This window comes from Pterocles gutturalis, unplaced genomic scaffold (assembly GCF_000699245.1).
Source record: "Pterocles gutturalis isolate BGI_N339 unplaced genomic scaffold, ASM69924v1 scaffold5928, whole genome shotgun sequence".
NCBI classification, from domain to species: Eukaryota; Metazoa; Chordata; class Aves; order Pterocliformes; family Pteroclidae; genus Pterocles; species Pterocles gutturalis.
Genome location: NW_010122825.1, coordinates 12,588 through 33,853, shown reverse-complemented (window position 1 = coordinate 33,853; position 21,266 = coordinate 12,588). Strand labels below are relative to the sequence as shown.

Below are 21,266 nucleotides of genomic sequence, written 5' to 3'. Positions count from 1 at the left end.
TGAACCGCAGTGCACTCCGAGTGCCACATATGCATCTATTTTTCAGAAAATTATATCTGCATTTCTCTTACAAGAGCACAACAGGAACCAAAGTAAAAGAGTGTAATGGATACAGCACATAGGATAAATCATATCTTTAAAATAATAATAATAAAATAATAATAATAAAAAACATTTTACACCATGTCCTATATCCTGCTAATATTTTCAGAATATGGCCTTGATTGTAAAACAAAAGCAAGCATTTACAATTTCTGGATAAAGACTGCTTACTCTTATGCAAGGAATGGATGTTTTATCTTGACAAAATCTTTGCAGTAACTGGACAGAAACATCTCTGTTTCAATATCAGATTGAGTACAAAACACTGGGGAGACTACAGTTTTTCTTATTGGTGGTTGGAAACTGAAGTTATATAAGCAGAAAAAATGTTGACCCTTAATGATACACCTATTTTTTTCTTTGATGCAAACAGCTAGAACACCTTTTTGATATTCTAAAACAAAAAAATTGTTAATCTTCAGATTAATAAATTAGGTCATTATAATAATAAATTAGGTTTTTTTTTTTTTTCAGTTTTAAAGTTCAGCAACCTCTGACCAAGTATTTACAACAATACTTGAGAGTTCCTTTACAAAAAATACATTTTCTTTTCACATTAAGCATACTGGGTATCTGTGTCTCTTACGACAAGCATTTGTAAAAGAAAAAAGGCAATGCACAAATGGGTAATTAGTATAAAAGTGCCAAGACCTGTTTGGAAAGTTAACATTGTATTATACAGTCAGAGTTATAAATGAGGCAAGCTACAACAAACTTCCAGCTTAATGTGGACAATATTCCAGTAGTTGTTTCAAACAATTGTTTGAAAAAAAAAGAAAAATAAAAGAAAAAAAAAAAAAGAAAATCCAGGAGCTGATGGTGTTATTCTATGGAGCTGATTAGTGCTGCATGTATATTGTCATCAGTGTCTCTAGCCAATGCATTCATTAAAAAGCCTTTTTAAGGCTAAGCAGGAAAAGAAAAATAAGAAACACCCTGAAATGTAGCAAGTAGCAAGAGCAACGCTTACTGCTATAATCGTGCACATACTGTACACACGCAAACACAAGAATGCACACACACACGCACACAAACACTTTCAAATCAAATCAAACCAAACTGTAGGTAGAATGAGATGCTCTTTTCTTGTCTTTCCTAACCTCACAAGCGATTAAGCATTGATATGGAATGCCTGTTTATCTGTTTCTGCTCTGGGTAAAATCTCTCTCAGATAAAAATACATTCAACAAGAAAAAAAATAGAAAAAATATATACTGTATACATAGTATTTTATATATACAGTATATATATGTATAGTGTATATACACATGCATGTACATATACATATGTATACCTACATGCATTTGTATATACATATATATACACAAACATACAAATACTTTTTGCTGTTTTTAGCATAATTATATTTACATAAATATTCCTATAATGCTAAAGTTTAAAGAAGCATGATCTCCTTTTTTTTCTGAGCTTCAAAAAAGGTGCTTGAGTAATATACAATTAAAATTAAGCAGCTTCCTAGCATGGAAGTAGTTTCTAAATCTGCATACCAGTAAATAAGAACATCAACAGGAAAAAAAAAAACAACAACCTTAAAACAATCTCTTTTTTTACTCTCTTGTAAGCAAGAGCTTTGTCCAACAAAAATATTTTTTCCTTCTCCTGTATGAACAACCAGAGATTGGTATAAAATAACAAAACAAAACCACAACAGACAAAACAAACAAACAAAAGCCCCTGGAACTGCATGGTGTTCTTGACTTTTCCTTCCTTCCTTCAATACTGCTGTCAAAAGATCCAGTGCTCATATCAGGAATTACTCAGGCCTCAGTCATTTGCTAACTCTGCCAAAGTCTGGCTAATCTAGCCAATCAGCTTTGAAGAAAACAAAAATAAAACCAAAAAGCAGCACAAGGTATCATTTTATACATCCTTAATAAACCCACCCTTTATTATCTGCTATAACCTTTTCCTTGCTATTTCATTAACTACTGCAGCTTCTCATCATATAGAAAAATATTCGCAGCTACACCACACCTGTGATGTGACAAATTCTGTTCTAGGAGTATATTACTGTAGCAAGAGCTGGAAAAAAAAAATCAGACCTTTTCATATTTTTTTCACCTGGGGTTAGGCTTTGCTGCAACAGATGCATTTTCAGAGCAACAGGGAAAAAAAAAAAATCACTGTCCTGCTGCTCGGCAGTATTCTTACTCATTTTCTTCTCCGGTCAAGTATGACCAGCTTTTCTTCTCTGAAGCTTCCTTTTACCTCATTGCCTATCCCTAGCCCCTGATTCCCCCTCCCAAAAAACCTCTATAGCTATGTTACAAGCAAATACATCTTAACAAGTTTTAAAACTTTGGTTCTAAGAAAACACTTGGTCAGTTATCTCAAGGAAAAGTGGGAATGCTTTTTCTGGCACATTGCAGGAGTCAGAGCTCATCCCAGTAAGGTCTTAGAGCTGTACATGTAGTCACAAATCCAATACAATCCACTAAGCAAGTGCACAATTCTAGTTTTATTTTAATAGCAGACTTAGTCTCTCTCTCTCTCTCTTTAATCCTTGTTAAGGGTGCAAATCTTCAAACTGTTTGATAGAAATTATCTGCTTGTAAGTTGTTCTGTTTCTGCATGCTGTAAAATCCACTGTATCTTGAATCTGGGTCTGCAATCCTTAGCATCCTCTGAGAACTGTCCACCTGGACCATGGTACCTTTCTTGCAGTCCACATATACCAGTTGATTGTTTAGGCAAGAAGGCTGTTAAAACAGAAAGGGAATATTGAATAAGATGAACATTTTTTGTATTCCACCCATAATTAAAAAAAAACCAACTTTGTGGTTTGAGTCCATCAGCAAGAAACAAAATCGAATCGGCAATGAAGGAGTCTGGACTTTGGCTAAACTTGGTAAAGGCTTATGCCAGGCACTATAACAGAGCAACACCCTCTTCTGAATCACCATTTTTCATCATCTGAATGGAGCTCTGGTATTCTCATATCACAGATGGACTGATTAAACTGTTCCTGGTTAGTCTAGCACCACACAAGGGCTTAACCTTGTTGCCCCGGGTGTGCAGCAGCTTGTTTCCAAGACTTTAACAGCCTCTTTATTGCTGATCGTTTTCAAGAATGTTTTATTCCTGACTGCAGTTCCACTGAGAGAACGGGAGAGATCTCAGCTGTTATAGTTACTCCTGGCATGGGGTGTCCTATGGGTCCCTTCTACATTCCTTTCCAAGGTGTATTACTTCCTTACTTAGGAAATCATCCACCTTTTATCTCGTATTTGCTAAGCTTTACAGCCTTGCAAAGCAGTGTGTTATTGCGGAGATGCCAGTGTGGATGTGGCACTTGGTACAGTTGTTCTTACTTGCTTGTAAGTGTAAATAGGGGATTTAATTTTAGGAAAATGTAAGTGCAGGTTTGACTATGTAATAATGATCATATGCAGTGACACTGCATATATATGCTCATGCTATAAGCAAACAAGTGGTCTGAAAATCTTAAAAATTTAATTTTCCACTGATGTAGCTTCTTTTTCGGAGACTTAAATCTGAAAATCAGAAGGTTTTTTATTACTAAAAATTTACATTTGGTAACCCATATCACAAAAAGTTTTTTTTATCCAGATATTTATTACAAAACATTATTTTAAATTTTTTTACATTTGACTCGTCAAAAATCTGTGGATTCAGACTGAGGTTCATTGAGGCAGCCTTTCTGAGAGTTTAGGAGTGAATCCGGTAGAGTTAAAAATGAATTTTTAAATGCACTCCTTAAAAAATTCAGAAACTGGTATTGCTTACTTGTTTTGAAAAATTTGAAAAGGAATAATATAAATTCCTTATGCTTCTTATTTAATTACAATTTAATTAAACTTTACGCTCTGACTGTATTTCTAAGCTTTTTGGAAAAAAAAAAGCAGTCAGTGACAGAAAGACACTTCATTTTTTAAATTACTGTATTACTCTTCTAGGTGGAACTGAAGAAAAGATGCTCTCAAATTGTGTTCCAAGTATGGACAAAGTCTGTCTGATTAGAACGAGGAAGTATAAGTGGGATAAATTGGGGAACTAATATAAATGACATTTGATTATGGATTAAGGGCTTTGTCTGCTGATGGAACTATTACTCAAAACAAAACAATGCTCTTTTCACTCTTCATTTCCAAGCTACCTGCTTCCTCCTTTTTTTGGTAGTCTCAGAATACTTAATTGGTAGATGTTTCCTGAGATTTCTCTTAAAATATTAATCCCAGAACCATATGATGGAGTTATTAGAAAATGTGATAAACACTACTACACATACAGTACCTGGTGTTGGACAGTACTTTTAAAGTGGATGAAAGTTAAGAAAGCAAAAATACTCTTATGAGTTTGCAGATAAGAAAATTGCATGTATTTACCTACACATACAGAAGGGGGTTTTTTTTGAGATTGATTTCCATTTAGTGACGACTCACTGCTATATAGAGCAGGAAAAGTTTTCATTTGATAGTGGGAAAAAAATGTTTAGGATACTAAATAAATACCAACAGACTCACTGGTATAAAATAGTTTAAGACATAAAGAGAAAATCATAGAATGGTTTGGGTTGGAAGGGACCTTTAAAGGTCATCTTGTCCAACCCCCCTGCAATGAGCAGGGACATCCTCAACCAGATCAAGCTGCTCAGAGTCCCATCCAACCTGATCTTGAACATTCCAGTGATGGGGCATCTACCACCTCTCTGGGCAACCTGTTCCAGTGTTTCACCACCCTCACTGTAAAAAATTTCTTCCTTATATCTACCCTCTTTTATTTTAAAACCATTACCCTTTGTCCTATTGCAACGGGCCCTAATAATTTAAGAGAGTTCAGATGATGTGAACTCAATTGCATCCTACACAATATTCTAGTTAATCTTGTTTTCAAAAAAAGTGAAAGCCTGGTAACAAACACGGCACCTTTGTTGGAGCTTTGTAGCAGGACACTGGAATCCACTGCTTCTTCTGATTGACGAGCAGAAGGACAATGATCAGTAACAGTGCTATCGTGATTGGAATTGTTACCAAGGCAACAGAGCTAACCGATGCATCTTCACTTGGGTGTGGTCCACCGCCACTTCTGTACTCTCCCTGGAGATGATTCATGTCTGCAAGGCAAACGTGAGTATTTGTTAGTAATTATAAATGGGCCTCGATCATAAAGAAGAATGTAATTATAAAAGTCATGGATCTCATCACTCATAGGAATGTGGACTTTCTCTCCTGAGTTGTCGCCTTGTTTATATAAATTAGAACAACTGAAAGCTAGTGTCTTGGGTAGTTACTGTATTAGCTAGGATAAGGACATCAAAAAGAGAGGAAATAGGATGGGATTTAAAGCACATTAACAAGCAAGTCTGACAATAACCTCTTAGCTCAGTTGCATTTGCATAATCTCATCTAATTGCAACCAAATTCCCACTTGTAAAAAAAATCAGCCCGTTGTTCATCATTTTATCACATTCTTAATTTTACAGAACTCCAGCATACCAACACAGATGCTTCCTCCAAGCTGAAGATAGAATGATAATGAGACCAAATTGCATAAATGTAATTTAAAAGACTGACTCATCTTTTCTCAAAGCAAAATGCATGTAAGAGTTCTGCAATGAAGAATATTCTCAGATAACCACCTTTTCAAAGCATTATACAGATGCTACCTGAATAGAACAAGGAGATGCATTAAAACATGGGGAATAAACACAGACCTAAGTTAGCCCAGTTTATATCAGCTCTTACCTCTGTGAATGTGGATGATGTCATTTTCGCTTGGTGTTGGCCAGTTTGGTACTTCTACTTCAACGCCTCCTCGATGATTTGTCTTCTCAATGGGGATGTTAGTAGGTTCAGGTACGTACATCTCTGTGAAATGAGATGAAGGTGTTTCACAAACTCCAGGCTGTTTACCTTCCCAGTTCTGCTCTTAATTCAGGAAATATACTTGGCCACCCGCTGTGCTTTGTCTTATGAATCCTTTATTTCAGAATTTTCACCATTACTAGTCAGGGATTTTTTTTTAAAACCAATTTCGTACTGCCTGCAGGACACATGCCTGCTGCCATTATCATTATCCTCGTGTCAATGGGATGATACAGTTCAGTGGACAAATTTACTTTTGAAAATACCATTTCAGAACACACACTTTACTTGCTCATATGTGATACTAAACAACGAAAGTACCAACGGAAGGCTACATCTTCCCAGCCGATATTTAAACTGTCACTGCTGGTTTCTTTCCTCTCCTTTTTTGTAATCCTCAAAGCAAGAGAACTGCAAGAATCTCTCTAGTTGTCCTGTTGGAAACTGGCTGAATAAGATGAATTAACTCCTGCAGAAATACGTCAGGACTAGCCTTAAGAACCAGTTGCAATTCTTATGTCCCTTGTGTCCATAGCTTGCAATTCTTATGTCCCTTGTGTCCATAGCTAAGAAAATGTCACATTACTTTTAAGTTACAACGATAAATAAAGGAATGTGACATTTGAAAAGTAACGAAGAGATTTGGAAAAGACAAATGTTAATCACTGACAGAATCTGCTGATATGCAAGAATATTAATTTTCCTGCTTCACTAATGTATTTCCATAACCTGGTGAAAGGACAGAGCAGGGGCAAGCAACTAACTTTTGACTTCCCAGTTCTCAGAATAAGTAAAATTCAGATTATAGATATTTGTACAATATGCCTATGTGTTAAAAATATTAATCTTCCTGATGTCTATATGCTTGTTGTCTTCTTGATACTGTTCAAACATCGTCTGACATTCAAAAAACCAATGTCCTGGAAAATCAGCATTGCAATAACCTGGGTTGTCCCATCACATTACCTGGACACATGGGACAGCAGCTTCCCTCCACGTTGATGGGTTCAGCACAGGGGAGGGGTGGGCAGCTGACGGTGGAGCAGAGGGTCTGACCCTGCAGGCAGTAGCAGTGTGTGCAGCTGTCAATGTCCCAACGTTCCTCATCCGCGTAGGTTTTTCCATTGAAGTGGCAGACCACTTTCTTTGGAACTGTATCTTCTGTTGAAAGCAAAACAGAGTGGTGTGATCACACAGTAATGGCCAATTACACAAATCTGATTTCTTCCCTAAACACAAAAGTGAAACAAAGAAATCCCAGCTGTAATTAAATGACCCTCTCGACATCCTCTGGAAAATCTTTGTTAAAAAAAAGTGTCGTTTCTGCTTCCTTATGAAGTACATAATTAGCTTGGGCTGCTTCTCCTCATTTTCCTCATGCTAGAGGATGGATGACTGGAACATGAAACGGTATAAAGTGTGCTGTGAAAATAAAGAAAAATTGAATTTTTTATGTTTGACTGTTTGAGACTCCAAACTCCTCCTCCTCTCTTAGTAAATCCTATTTAACTAAGAAAAAAAGCAGACTACCTACATTTCTAATTACCAAGGTTCAAGAAAGATGAACTCAATCTGGAATACTTGAAGAATACATTAGGCAGGATGCCAAGGAGGATGAGGCAACTCTTGGGTGACATAACCTGAAGTGCTTAGGCTATTATGATAAAACAGATTCCAAGGAGATCTGATCATTCTCTGTAACTGCATCAATGGAAAACCCTAGGAGAAGGGCAAGAACCAAACTCAGTACATTTTTTCATAGTATTATATAAATTGGAAATCGGTGTGATCTTAACCCTCAGAAAAAGTGAGGATCCTGAAGACCTTTACCAAAGATTGAGAACTGTAAAGCTAACAGCTTTTCAGATAGATTTTGACACAGTATAGGGACCCGGACTTGATAAAGTAAGTAGGTCTCAGGAAAACACTTAGAAGAAGCATTACACTTTCTGCCTAAGCATTCAATACACCATTATTTATGCTGCCTCCTATGCAAGCCTTTTAGGTGATCTGCAGTATACCTTCTGTTGCACTGAGAAGACAGTCATGAGTTGCTTAGCCTATGATGTTTTTTTGCTGCTATAGCACTTTGTAGATAATCAAAATAAAAACTACACTGCAAAACCTCCGAAAGCCAAGCAGCACCTCATTTTCATCTTGGCTTCTGACTACCTGTTCTCCTTAGAGGCAGAAATTATTATGATGAAACCTGCTGATGACATGCACTTGCATGAGATAACAATGAAATCGCAAAGTAACCTTTTAAGCTGTCAGATAAATACTGGTTTAGCATTCACACAGTTTAAATATGTAAATGTGTCAGTTAGAATTACCTCTCAAATATAAATAAAAAGCCTTATTTAATAATTTGGCCATCAGTACGGCTTTTTTAATTAGCGACTACATAATAGACTGACATCATCTGCAATAACAAGGTTATCAGTCAGTAGACCAGTGCAACAGATCTGGACAGAGTAAATTCAAATGCAAAAGGAGACCAGCAAGAAGTACTGTTGGGAAAATACTAATGGAATTATCTGAAAAGTGCAGATGTTCCAGAGATCCTTGGTATGGGTATTCCATGGCTTCCATGGCCGCAAGTATGGGTCCCAACTTCTCCAAGTAGAAGAGTTTATAAGTGAATACGGGGGAGACCTGGGAAAGGAAGAGTGGGAGGAAAAGGTGGCTGCAAGCTGCAAAAAGCATGCTTGGTTCTTCCATAGATGACTTGCAATGTTGGCATATAGAGCCAGTGGGGCCCTGTGTTGGTCAGAAAGTAGATATGGCTGGGGAAAGGGTGAGGTGCACAGCCTGATCTGTCCTCTGCTGCTCATTACCCACGCAGAACTAGGGCTGAGCACTCCCTGGGCATTTGGGGCTGATATGCCCCACTCAGATCAGCTTCGACAACTCAGCAGCTGGTTTGGCTGTAAAAGTCCTTTAACTTGCTCAGGCTTTTGCAAGTTTATAAAGAGCACATCACAATTTAATACAGTAAATTTTTTTTCAGAAGAATGAACAAGGGTAAAATCTCAAGAGCAGTGTTGCACCTTTGAACCTCAAGAAGAAACTTGTAAATCCTCAGAAAATATTATCCTGTGTGTGTCTCCCATTTTGGTGTCCATCACTACACAAGTATAAGTACAGGATGAAGGCCACAACTCCAACAAGCACTCAAGGACAGTAGAAACAAGAGAGACTTGCAGTAAGAAACCCACAGACAAAAACGCAGTTCAGAAAACTGTGTCTAGCTCTACCTGTCTTCTCTCAAATTTCCTCTAGCTCCACCAGTAAATCAATCTCATCTGGTAAACAAACAGTTGTTGCTCTGTTTTCTGCAGAAGACTACTCTTGTCTCTAATCAAACAGATATCCCTTTATCCTCTCTAAAGTAGAAGGTTGTCTTTCCAAATTAATCTTTTTTTTTTTGCGTGAGAAAAACGGATGTTGAACCTACAGGATGGATTTGAGGATTCAGACAAACAAAGCATCCAAAAGCCTGTAAAATTTTGAATCTGAATCTATACTAACTTGTTAGGCATTAACTAGATTTGTATCCAGAAGGAAGCATAATAAAATACAGTGCTAAAACCCTGAATTTTTGAAATTCCAATCAATGAAGAAGACCTGATTCCACAGAGTTTCCCTACTAAACATTCTGTCAACTATTACATGAAAATATTAAGAATCTGTACAAAGATGTGCTTCACAGTTCTCCAGAAATGAAAACAGTAACAACCAGGAAAATTAAGTGCATGATCTTACTCCTCTTACAGGCCAGAGTATATATTTCATAGACACCAGTAAAAAACGAAGTTTCCATGAATTTCACTTATTTAGACCACAGAGCATACTGTCAAGATAGTACAGTTTAGATTTATCAAATGTATCATCATTGAAAGTCTTCATATCTGAGCACTAATTAAAATCTGGATTCTGTACTTCGTATTGCTGAGCAGTTGCTACTAAAAAAATCATTAAGCTTTTACAGCTCACACATTGCAATATTGTGCAACTATCTGGGATTCAAAGTAAATTAATTAAAGCCATATCTACGTGTTGCATGTATATATTTGCAAACCTGACATGCCAGGTGTAAGCACAAAGTTCTATAGGTCTTATTTTTGTACTTCATGGTGCTAGTCTCTGTGGTGCATCCCTTCCTTGACCTAAAGAATTCTCCAGTACAGTACTAAGGCTCATGTTCTAACTCTACTTGTTTGATTGCCCAGCTCTGCATAGATTCTGTATTTTTTTAACATCAAAATATATTCTGGATTAAAATGATCTTTATGGTTGCAAAGTCGCTGGAAGAAAAGCCTGCAGAAAGAGAGTTGTCAAAGAAACTTTAAATCCTCCCCATTTTGTATGAAAACCATAGAATCATAGAATGGTTTGGGTTGTCAGATCTTCCTGTAAATAAAACAATTCAGTGTAATATTTTCATCTAGTAAGTTATATTGCCAAGTTTTCAGGAGGATGTCCTCTCAAGTTTGTAGTCAAACCACTTTTATAGCTTTGTGCGCTTCTACCTAAAAACCACAAATCTTGATGGTCAAAGCTCCCTGTGCAGATTTCACACTCCAACTGAAGGCACAAACTGCACCTCCTCAAAACAGGGAAAACACATTTCAATTTGGAAATAAAATTTCTTTCTTATTCCCAAAAGAAGGGAACAACAAGTTACCAACTATTTTTATTTGCTCACCAATACAGTAAGGACAACATTGTCCCTTTCTCAAAACAGGTCTCTCACAGGATACCGGTGGGCAAGACTCAGAGTAGCATCTAATCACACCATCCATGCAAATGCAGCTGGTGCAGACATTGGGCTTCCAGGACTCAGCTGTCAGAAAAATATCTCCTTCATCATTTTTGCAGTAACTGGGCATGCTCTCATTGCTTGACGAAGAGGGCTGAAGAGGCTCATCTGTAAATATAAACACGTTAAGCTAGTTAATTTACAGTAGCTAACTTGTCTCCTATTTCCTTAGTAGAGGGTTCACTCTTGAGGAACACAATGGAATTGTAACACATTGGCTCACTATTTCAGAACTGCCTATTCAGTCCTTATACGTGATGAGAATCTCATGATGTGCTCTAGAATAAACTTTATGTAGACCCGTTATTGAGTTTACCCAAAAAAAGAAAAATGAGAATAAAAGACACCAAAGTGAAAAATGATCACTATCAGAAGCAGCCCCTCAGAAAGCCACTCTGAACTGAACTGTACATAGGAATTTACCTTAAATTAGAGAGATTACATTTTAAATCTAAAACGTGAATCCCAGCTTCTGCCATGTCAGTTCAAATCCTTCAATGATGCAAAGTGAAAAGCTATTATGCTGCTGTCGCCTTTGCTAGTGGACTTATATGAACTAATTCTAAGCTGTTGAGAAACAAATGGAACTTAATCGGGCTTCAGCTTGATGCCAATGGATCTGCCTCAGTTCTCATGCCTGCACATGGGGGAGACATATTTCTGTGATGAAGCTGCATCTTAACAGCCATTATGGATCACGAAATAAGACTGTATGTGCAGAGAACATATAAGAAAAGGAGAAGAAAAAAAAAAGGATTCATAAGGGAACTTGGATCAGGTTCTCAATCTAACTGCGTAAGTTATGAGACTAAGCTCCTTATATAGCCAGTGAGGAAAGATCATCTTCTCCAAACAGTATTTTAAAGGTAAACAAAATGAATGTTCACTATTACTAATAATCAGAAAAATGGAAGTCAGGAGAACTGGCTTTTTCATCAACATTCAAAAAACCAACAAACACCCTATAAAAGAAATGGGAAAACCTAATTTTTTTCCCTCTAAAGTAAAATATTTAGATTTCGTTTTTAATAAAGAAACATTCAATATTCACATCATACACATTCTCAGATCAAGAAAGGACTCTGACAGAAGCTGGTTGTCAATATGTACCTGGGCACTGTGGACAGCAGGAGTCCTGTGTGCGGGTAGGGTTTTGACAGAGAAGAGGTGGGCAGACTTCAGTCTCGCACAGGACACGTCCACTGTGGCACGTACATTGTGTGCAAGAATCAATATTCCATGTCTCTCCTTCTACAAAATATTCCCCACCAGGAGCATGACAGATCGATGGACTGGTGAGCTCTGGCTTCTGCACAATTATCTCATCTGGGAAAAACAGAATTGGAAGACAGGCAAAATCAGCTGTGACTCTAATGATTAACAAATTCACACAATTAATTACACTACCTCTATAGCCCTGGCTAAAAGACTCTCCCAGCATCTTACCCAGGCAGTGTAGAGAATAAATGTGACCTTCCTTCAGGAGAATGGCATTTCTGCCCTTTGCTCTACGACACTGTCACAGAGAAGATGCACCACTCAATTATTTGCTTTCATTTCTGGAGAATATTGGGTAGAAGTCAAGGAACTTTACTCTGGCCAATATTACTCTATTCACAAAGTACTTGTGCATTTCTTCTTTCAGGAAATTATTTTGTCTTTCACCGATTTGCTTATGCCATGCTTTTCCTATTGCTGACATTTATGAACCACACAGGTGATTCAGTAGCATTGACCTGAAGTGAGATGGCTGGTCTGCTGCCTGGTTACTCCCTGTTTTTTATTTCAGATGGACCGATATATTAGATTTTATGCAATGACATCCAAACTTACTATGGCAAAGGCAATACTAATTTTTTTAGTGGTTTTTTTTATTTTTTTTTTAATTTTCTCATTCATCGCTTTTACATTCAGTTCTCTGCAAGGTATGTGCAACTACTACATTCCTGAAGGACCAACTAGCCAAACAAATACCCAGTTTCTGGACAGCATGGTTCTGCACAACACTAGCAGCTTTCTAAATCTTACAGGAAACCTCGAGCTTTTCACAAGCATTGCCACAATCCATTTAAACCTCTTGATCTATATTTAAACATGGTTATAATTAATGTAGCAGTCAATGTGTATTTCTCTCTGTTGAAAACTATGGAATTGAACATAACCACTTTTTTCCTCAGTCTGAAAAATGACCTCCAAGAACTGCTACTTTCTTGTTGATAGGTTAACAGTGCAATTCAAAACTCAGTCCATCAGGATTGATAATTATTTCAATATCCTTATGCCAGAAACACTCGACTGATGTGCTCACAGTCTCACAATTCCAAACCGCATTCCTATCTACTGAAAGCCACTACATTTATTTAACAACATCAGTGGGGAATCTAAACATTGCCAAATAAAATCAGAAGTACATTTCTAACAAATATAAAACCTCAGGGGGGACGAAAAACCACTCTGAGACTAATTTGTCCATATGAATTCATACGCTTACATATGCAATCACTTCAAAAAAAAAATACTGTGTCTGCCCTAGCACTGTAAGAGTTCATCCCAAGGGTGAATTTGCTAACACAGAAGCTAGGTGACTAGTACCTTGAAAGCAGGAAAGATGTCAGACAGAGAAACCTATACAGACACCGTATCTCAAAGGAATGGACACTACTGGGTAAGGAACTGCTCTTTTATACAAGAGACCAAAGCTGCCGGTGCTCAGAATCAAACAGCGATCTCATCCGCAAGAAATGCGTAGTGTGAGAAGTACTGCTAATCGCATACTGGTCTTTCTTCCAAGAACTGAGCATCAGGGTTATGAATGGATTTACTCAAACTCATTCTCCGTACACAAAGTACTTTGCCACTGGTGCTGTTGAAAGACCAAAATTAACATTATTCTCATTTTAATACTCCGAGATGTTCTGTATACGTTAGGTGAATCAATATGCACAAGTATGCTGATAGAGTGAAATCAGGAACGAGTCTTGGGGACCTAACCACAGAATTGCTGGAACTGGAACAACCAGTCCTAGGGAGGATACACTCTGTCACTTTCAGAAAGAGGATCTGGCTGCTGATTTTGCCCCTAGGATTTTGTGTTCTTTACAGAGAATTCGAAACAGTTTATAATTGCTTATATCTTGCCAGCGCTGTCTTACCGTTTTGCTGTTCATAGTAGTATCCCACGCCCTGTCATTCCTACTTGTAATATGACTTCCAATAAAGTCATAGACAATATCACTGTATTACAAATTAATCTATTTAGCACATAAAATATTATAGAAATCACTCTGAAGACAGAGGACATTAATCTTATACTCTACTCACACTCTAACATCTTTCATAGATGTTTTTAATATTAATGCTTATTATTAAAATTGTATTGGAATGTAACATTAATTGTACTTGGCCTTCCCACCGAAAGCATTAAAATCATCTTCCACTGCTGGTGGCACAGGAGCCTTCCCCCAGAACACAAAATCATAATGTTAAATTACTTAAGAAATCTGTTTAAATGTGTACTCCTTTGAGGGCTTGTGAAACATAGATCAGGAGATGAATTTTAATCAAACTCCAAATTAAAAAAGAAAAGAAGTAATGGCTTATGATAGTATTTGCTATTCTAGATAACAAAATAGTGCATGAGTATAAATCTGCTATTTTAGCGAATATAGACTAGAAACTTTGTCTAGTTTAAAGATTTTAATCTGTCAAAGATTAACATGTTAGGATCCACAACATGCATATCCTTTATATATTTAAGTTCCCATTTTTCACATCTGAGATCTTAATGAAAGCCACTCATCATGTTATATTTGGGCATAGAAACTTCCATATACACCTATTACTGAATGATGCATGAGATTATTTTAATGTATTAGGAGAGAGAACACATATGACATAAAACCTGATTACAAAGCCAATGGAAGAAAGCATGTTACCTGGACACGATGGGCAACACTGCCCTGGATGTATGGTGGGGTTGCCACAATTAGGGACAGGGCAGGTGATCAAGGCACACATTTCCCGTCCGTTGTGACAGTAACACTCCCTGCAGCCATCGTGCCAGCTCTCCTCATTCTCATGTCGACGCCCATCCATTGACAGGCAAGAGCCTGTTTTAACGGGAGGCATAAGAGAAGCAGTTGCCTCTGCACAAAATCAAAGGAAAATGAAGTGTCCTGATAAGCACGTGTTGCTTAGGAAAAAATAATACACCAACTTCATGCCTAGATTGCTTTTATTTTTAAAGCACATATAAGATCGAGTGAGTAATAAATCTATCACGCTTAGAAATAAAGTAACAACAAACATGAAATAATTCAAAGGTATACTGAAAGGGGATAGTAGGATGTAGGAGAATGTATTTCCCTGGAAAATACAATCACTTCTTTCTATTGCACCTATACCGTTTTTAATCATACAGAGATGCAGTACTGGCTAAATAATGTAAGAAAAAAGATAAATGCAATGGAGGGAAATAGCAGAAAGCACGAAGCATATTTAAAATAAAATATTTAAGTATTACAGTGTATTAGATTATATGTACTGTGAGTATCTGACAGCAAGTAGAATATAAAGCATTTACAAGAGCTAACGATGGTCTTATATCATGAATGAAAAAAATTACAAGCAAGTTCTAATGGGGTCATGGTGGATACTGGAAATATTTCATAAAACACTTATGAAAAATTATATGTTTACATTACAATGATAAATGAGATGTTTGGAAGATAACTGCTCTGACAATTTTATCCCTCATTCCTCGCTTTTACTGAGATGAGAATACAGTAGCTTGGATTGCTGCATTACTTGCACTCAGCCAGAACACACAAGCAGTTGTTCTAGGGAGGATAAAGTCTCATTTGTATCTTAAGGGGTATTTAAGTGCTGCAGGATTCAGCCTCAATGTATTCTTTGTTAATCAGCAGAGTGAATTTAGAGCCCAACTCTCCCTCATCCACATCGCTATGATGATGAAGGATTTAGGATCAGATCGTCAGTGAACTAATTTGTTTTCAGTTCAACCATGTTCTGCTAACACTTACATATATATATATAAAAGGTTATTTGTATTAAGTTGCTTATTTATTTTTCAGTTTGAAAAAGGATGCAGTATGAAAAATAGTAATGTTTTCATGTAATTTTAGTAAGGGGGTTTTTGCTGTGGTTTTTAACTTTTTTTTTTCCTAACATGTAGGTCAGTACTTCTTCAGCTGTGGCAGATCTATCAAAGGTGGTCTAAGAACCACACGCAGATGGTATGAAGTGAGTTTGATACATGTTATCAGAATAAGAACCCAGTACACAGGAATTACATTAGTATACCATTCTGTGAATTAAAAAGAAAAGCCATGGCATAAGTGTAAAATACTTCTTAAAACAGGCTTCATCCTATTGCATGAACAGAAATACTATGAAAAAAATTTACATTTGGTTACTAAACTTTTATACTTCACTATCAGATTATATATTAATTCCTACTTGAATTAATATCACTGGAATACTGTCCTACATTAAAATGATTATTGACACATTAAAGTCCTAGCTGGTAATAACCTTCCCCCTTCCTTAATAAATAAAGTATCTGAAGTAATTCAACTTTTTTTTTTTTTCCCCTGAAATATTCTAAAATATACTCCAAAATTTGGAGAAACAAATCAAGCATATAGGTAACTATTCAAAATTAACTTCACAAACCAAGATTATATTAACTTGACAGTTTTTAATTTAAATTAATATAGCATGTGATGCTTAAAGAAGAAACCAAATACTGAAATACAAAATGGGAAGAGCTGGATAACTAGAGGTATGGTTGAAATGATCTGGGATTATAATAGTTCACAAGTCAAAAACAAGTCAGTAATGGGATACCACTGCCGAGAAGGCAAGTTCAATCTAAGATACAAGCAGAGGAGCATTGTACATTTAAATGCCATACTGTTATCTCTACTAGTTGTGAGTCTTTGCTACTACTGAAGTATAATATCCAGATTTTGAGCTGTGATGAGACACCAAAAGAATTGGGTTTATTTATTTTATGGGGAAAAAAAAAAAACCCACAACACCCAAAAAATGTTTACAGGGCTCCAACTGCAACCTGTTAAATAGTGCAGGAATTCTATTCTAAAGGGAATGGTACTTAGCTGTTCCATATGTCTGCTGAGCTTAGGACAAGAAGTTACTTGTTCAATTTGTAGAAGGGGAGACAGAAATATTAGAAAATTTATTTTAAGATGTCACATATTGGTAACAGAAAAACATTATTTTAGAGGAGTTTAGGTTTCATTGTCTTCTTCTTCTGAGTGGAGATTCTTAACAAATTAAACCTTAGACAAACATCTGTCAAGGATTATCCAGATACACTTGATTTTATGTGAGGACAGAGAAATGGACTGGTTTCCAGAGGACTACTCCAGCCCTGTACTTCTAGGTTCTATTTCTATTAATCCTAGCATAAGCTATTTCTGTCAGAAGCAATTTACAAAGTGGAGCTAATTCACAGGCAGAGGATTTACCCATCACTTCCTCCTACTTAAGGATTTTGGGTCAAAATTTTAACAAGGATTCACAGCTCCCCCAAAACATACTGGTGATTGCTCTGATTACTCTTGGACAAGTTGCTAATGATCATGTTGAAGTGATGCGCTCATGGCTCAGTATCTTTATGATGATGATAACGATAAATACTACTTAAGAGAGGGATCAAGTTATTTTGTTAAATATTTATGCATCAAAATCCATTCTTACTAAGCAAAGCACTTAAAAGTGTGCATACACGTAATTCATAACCAAAGAGTTGCATCTGTGAATGGTCTGGGATGCAATTATGGCACGCTTAAGAGAACACCTTCTGCACATCCCATCACAGCATCATGACAAAAGTGTGTTGATTGTGAACATGGAAACAAATGACAAGATAAGTGATGAGAACTGTTTCTATGGGACTCCATTCAGCAGTTACCTTTTCTTATTCAATTTTAAAATTGCTATTTCTAGTAAAAGCTGTATATTGCAGTTTATGGCAAGTGAAATCTCTCTCTACTTCTCATATCTGCAAGGTACATTTATAACATTTCAATTTTTTTTTTTTTTTTTGCTAGGAGACTTAAAGTTTTGTTATAATTGTCTGCAGTGTACGATGTCACGTGGAGAAATATAATGTCGGATCCTTCTGATTTATACAATTGCATGTTTGCCTCCAACTACAGGAGAGTGACTTCAAGAACATAGTTTCTTCCAGTCCCATGTTCCCATAGCTTGTGTTATTATATTTTATCAGTTTTTAAAATGCAAAAGAAATAGCTGCAGAAAAAGTTAAGAATGGGGTTTTTACACAAAGCAATAGGAAGATACTCAAACTTAATTGTTTTGATTCCTAGCTATAGGCACACAGGTAAGAATCAAAAATAAGCATGAAGGAGCAGTTAGGATCAGAGAGCCTGAGCACAAGCAAATGTCAGTAAATGCAACACATGGAGATGAACAACTAAGGAAGTCTGATACCCAGACGAAAACAAAACACAAACTGACAATATCTTTAAAAAGAGACATGTCAAAAGCAGCACAAAACGAAAGCAGACTTGTAATGAACATCTTATCTCAATTTCCACCTTGAACTTGATGGTTACAAGTTTGGTATGTGGCATGTGTGAAATCTTTAGCTTAAGAATACCCAGTCCTTTCTCCTGGGTAAGCACTCTCTCTACTCATTGTTCCTCGAGACCACTTGAAAAGTGTCCAAGAAACAGCACTCTAATTTTGGGTGGTGTGCAGGGCATCTATCAAATCCAAAACTTGAGTTTGTAAAGGAAAGATGATGGTGAGGAAGCTAAGATGAACACTGCTACTGAAAAAAAAACTCCTTAATATAGTTACTTATTAAGAGCCTCATCTAATTTTTATTTATGATAACAAACTGACTTTTGTGACTTTGTAATGGGAGATGAAAGTGGAGCTGAGGCTTCCTGTTGAAGCCAAGATGAACACAGATAACAACAAACACCTGCAAATCAATACACTCCTTTGAGCAAAGTTGAACCAATTCCCCCAACAGTTATTGTATTTCCATTCCTACACATTCGGCGCAGTATTCCTTTTCTTTTGCTCTAGCTTCCAACTGCTTTGAAAACAAGTGTAATTAGAGGTGGTAATGCAGTCGCACCTACCCCTGCACTTGCAGATGACACAGCCGTGACTGTTCTGCTGGAAGCCCATCGGACAGATTTTACCACAAGGCAGTTCCGGGCATTTCTTACACCGACAGATTTCACATCCATGCTTGTTCTTCCTAGATGACCAAAATAATTTGTAAAAGGTCAGTAGGTCACTTAAAATATCTACATGTCATGATCTTTAAAGCAAAAGCATCCCCCTAAAGAAGTGACTGATCAAGTAAAGAAAATGATTGTTAACTGTCACCCGTAGGTTGAGTGGGTCTGTGGAGTGTACAGCTCTCCATCCCTGGTGTGTGCTCCCTCCACGTGACTGGCAAAATCTCTGCATTTGGTCCTTTCAAGCCATAGCAGATTGTAAAGACATATCTTCTTGTGATTTTTATTGGTAATGAATTATTTTTTCAAATGAAAAAGTAGAAAGAATAACTTCTAAAACTGTGAAGAAGTTGGAGGGGTAAGTAGGAACCTTTTACAATTACTATGTTTTTATAACACACATTACTGTTCAACAGTAGGTAAAGTACAGTACATTTCCTGTCTTGCATATTAAAACTACAGAGATTTTCAAAACACAAAGCTTACTTGAAAACTAGCACATGGAAAGCCAATAATGCAAATAAAAAGCAGTAAACACACAGTAACGTATTTTGAAACAGAGAAAGCCAGAGAACTTTTCATCAGACAAGGGTGCAGAGAATCAAGAACACAAATGCTTCCAAAGCTTCCAGGTGAAGCCAGGCAGGAGTCTAGACCACCAGCAGATAGCATATCTTCACAGCACCATAAACATGCTGCTTCAGAGAATCCTACACTGACTATTTCCTTGTCTTTTTTTCAGAAAGACAGATAATAACCATTCAAGCTTTAGGCATAAGTGTATTACTTCCCTTCATACACGGAGTAATTTTCTGTGCCTTCCCAAGATATGGGGCGGAAAAAAAGTTATAATGAAGAAGTTCAAGACAAAGAGGGTGGAAAAAAAAAAAAACAATAAATGATTTGCATGAGTCTGCTGATAAACATATCACTCTAACAAGGTAACTCACAAAAATTATGCAAAACATTTACTGGGAAAGTGATGGATCCCTCACTGAATACTACACCATTACACGCACACCAGTTCCTCCCAAAACTAAGACAAGACACAGGAAGTTAAAGAAGAACATCTAGAGGGATAGATTAGAAATAAACTGTATTAATATCTAGAAAGCGTGACTTCAAGCTCTAGAAAACCTAAATTTTTAGTTAGAAGGCTGCAGAAAATAAATTGTCACACAGTAGGATGGAGAACGGAAGACCTTCTGTCCTCCTGCCCATCTGTTCTTTCCTCCTTCATCTCTGTACCCACAGCCCTTTTCATACCCAAAGAAATGCTTCTTTCCATTTATGTGCAGAGCTTTCAAACAGTGAACTCCATGGAGCAGGTTTTTTTTTTCCAGACAATTGTGAAAAGGTTTTGGTTTCTTTAAAGATGCACACACTCAGATTTTCCAATTACTAACCTTTGTCAGTCTTAAAAAAAAAAAAAACAAACCAAAAAAACCCCACAAACATGATGATCGCTCCTTTTCACTCTCTAACATAAATTTAATACTTGCTTCTTTAGTCTCCAATTTCTGACCAAAGTTTTACATTAAAATGGAGATTTGTCTTCCATTACATCCCATGCTTTTGATGGGCTTGGAAGTCCCATAAGGCTTGCTGTTTGAAAAAGAAATTGGCACAGTAGCAGCCAAGAACTGAACAAGCTTACTATACAACTGCAAATCTAAATAATTTTAGCACTAAAGAAAGACTTGAAGTGAAATGATCCAAAAGTAGTTTTTACCACAATTTTAGCCCTTTACACTACAAACTGTTGCATACATATTTATCTTTAAATGTTATTCATTTCATTCTGTGCAATTACTCATATATTTTGTACACAGCGACAAGACTAGGGTGCTCATTTCAATTTTTTTTTTTAAATTACAACCATCTTAAGACTTATTAAACACTCATAATTTAAAAATATCAGCCAAGCAATGCACATAATTAAATTACATTCTACATTTAAAACCAGAATTTAAATTGAAGATCATTTCCTAATTAGCTTAAAAAAGTTTCAAGTTCTGTTTTTTTTTTCAGGTGCACAAAAATGCAAGAGAAAGATCATCCTGAAGATAGGGTTCCTAAAACACTAGCACCAGCTTGAAATCATCTTGTTTGTGAAACATCTTTATCTTACTCCCAGCTACCATACTATAACCATTAATATTTGCTGTAATTTCTAAAATGCTTTTGCTACATAGTTCATATATTTCATATATATATATATTTCATGTA

General features: G+C 36.5%; 1 protein-coding gene across 1 annotated transcript in view; it reads right to left on the bottom strand.

The window, feature by feature from the left end:
* Nucleotides 1-2,182: 2,182 nt before the first annotated feature.
* Nucleotides 2,183-21,266, bottom strand: part of CRIM1 (cysteine rich transmembrane BMP regulator 1 (chordin-like)) — a gene marked incomplete at its 5' end in the record, with an annotated part of 26,350 nt that continues 7,266 nt past the window's right edge. Inside the window, 8 exons of the mRNA XM_010077648.1 lie at nt 2,183-2,822; nt 5,010-5,197; nt 5,829-5,951; nt 6,915-7,109; nt 10,657-10,878; nt 11,881-12,096; nt 14,706-14,915; nt 18,933-19,054. Of these exons, the coding sequence (XP_010075950.1) occupies nt 2,646-2,822; nt 5,010-5,197; nt 5,829-5,951; nt 6,915-7,109; nt 10,657-10,878; nt 11,881-12,096; nt 14,706-14,915; nt 18,933-19,054 (1,453 nt within the window). The remainder of the gene's footprint in view (nt 2,823-5,009; nt 5,198-5,828; nt 5,952-6,914; nt 7,110-10,656; nt 10,879-11,880; nt 12,097-14,705; nt 14,916-18,932; nt 19,055-21,266) is intronic.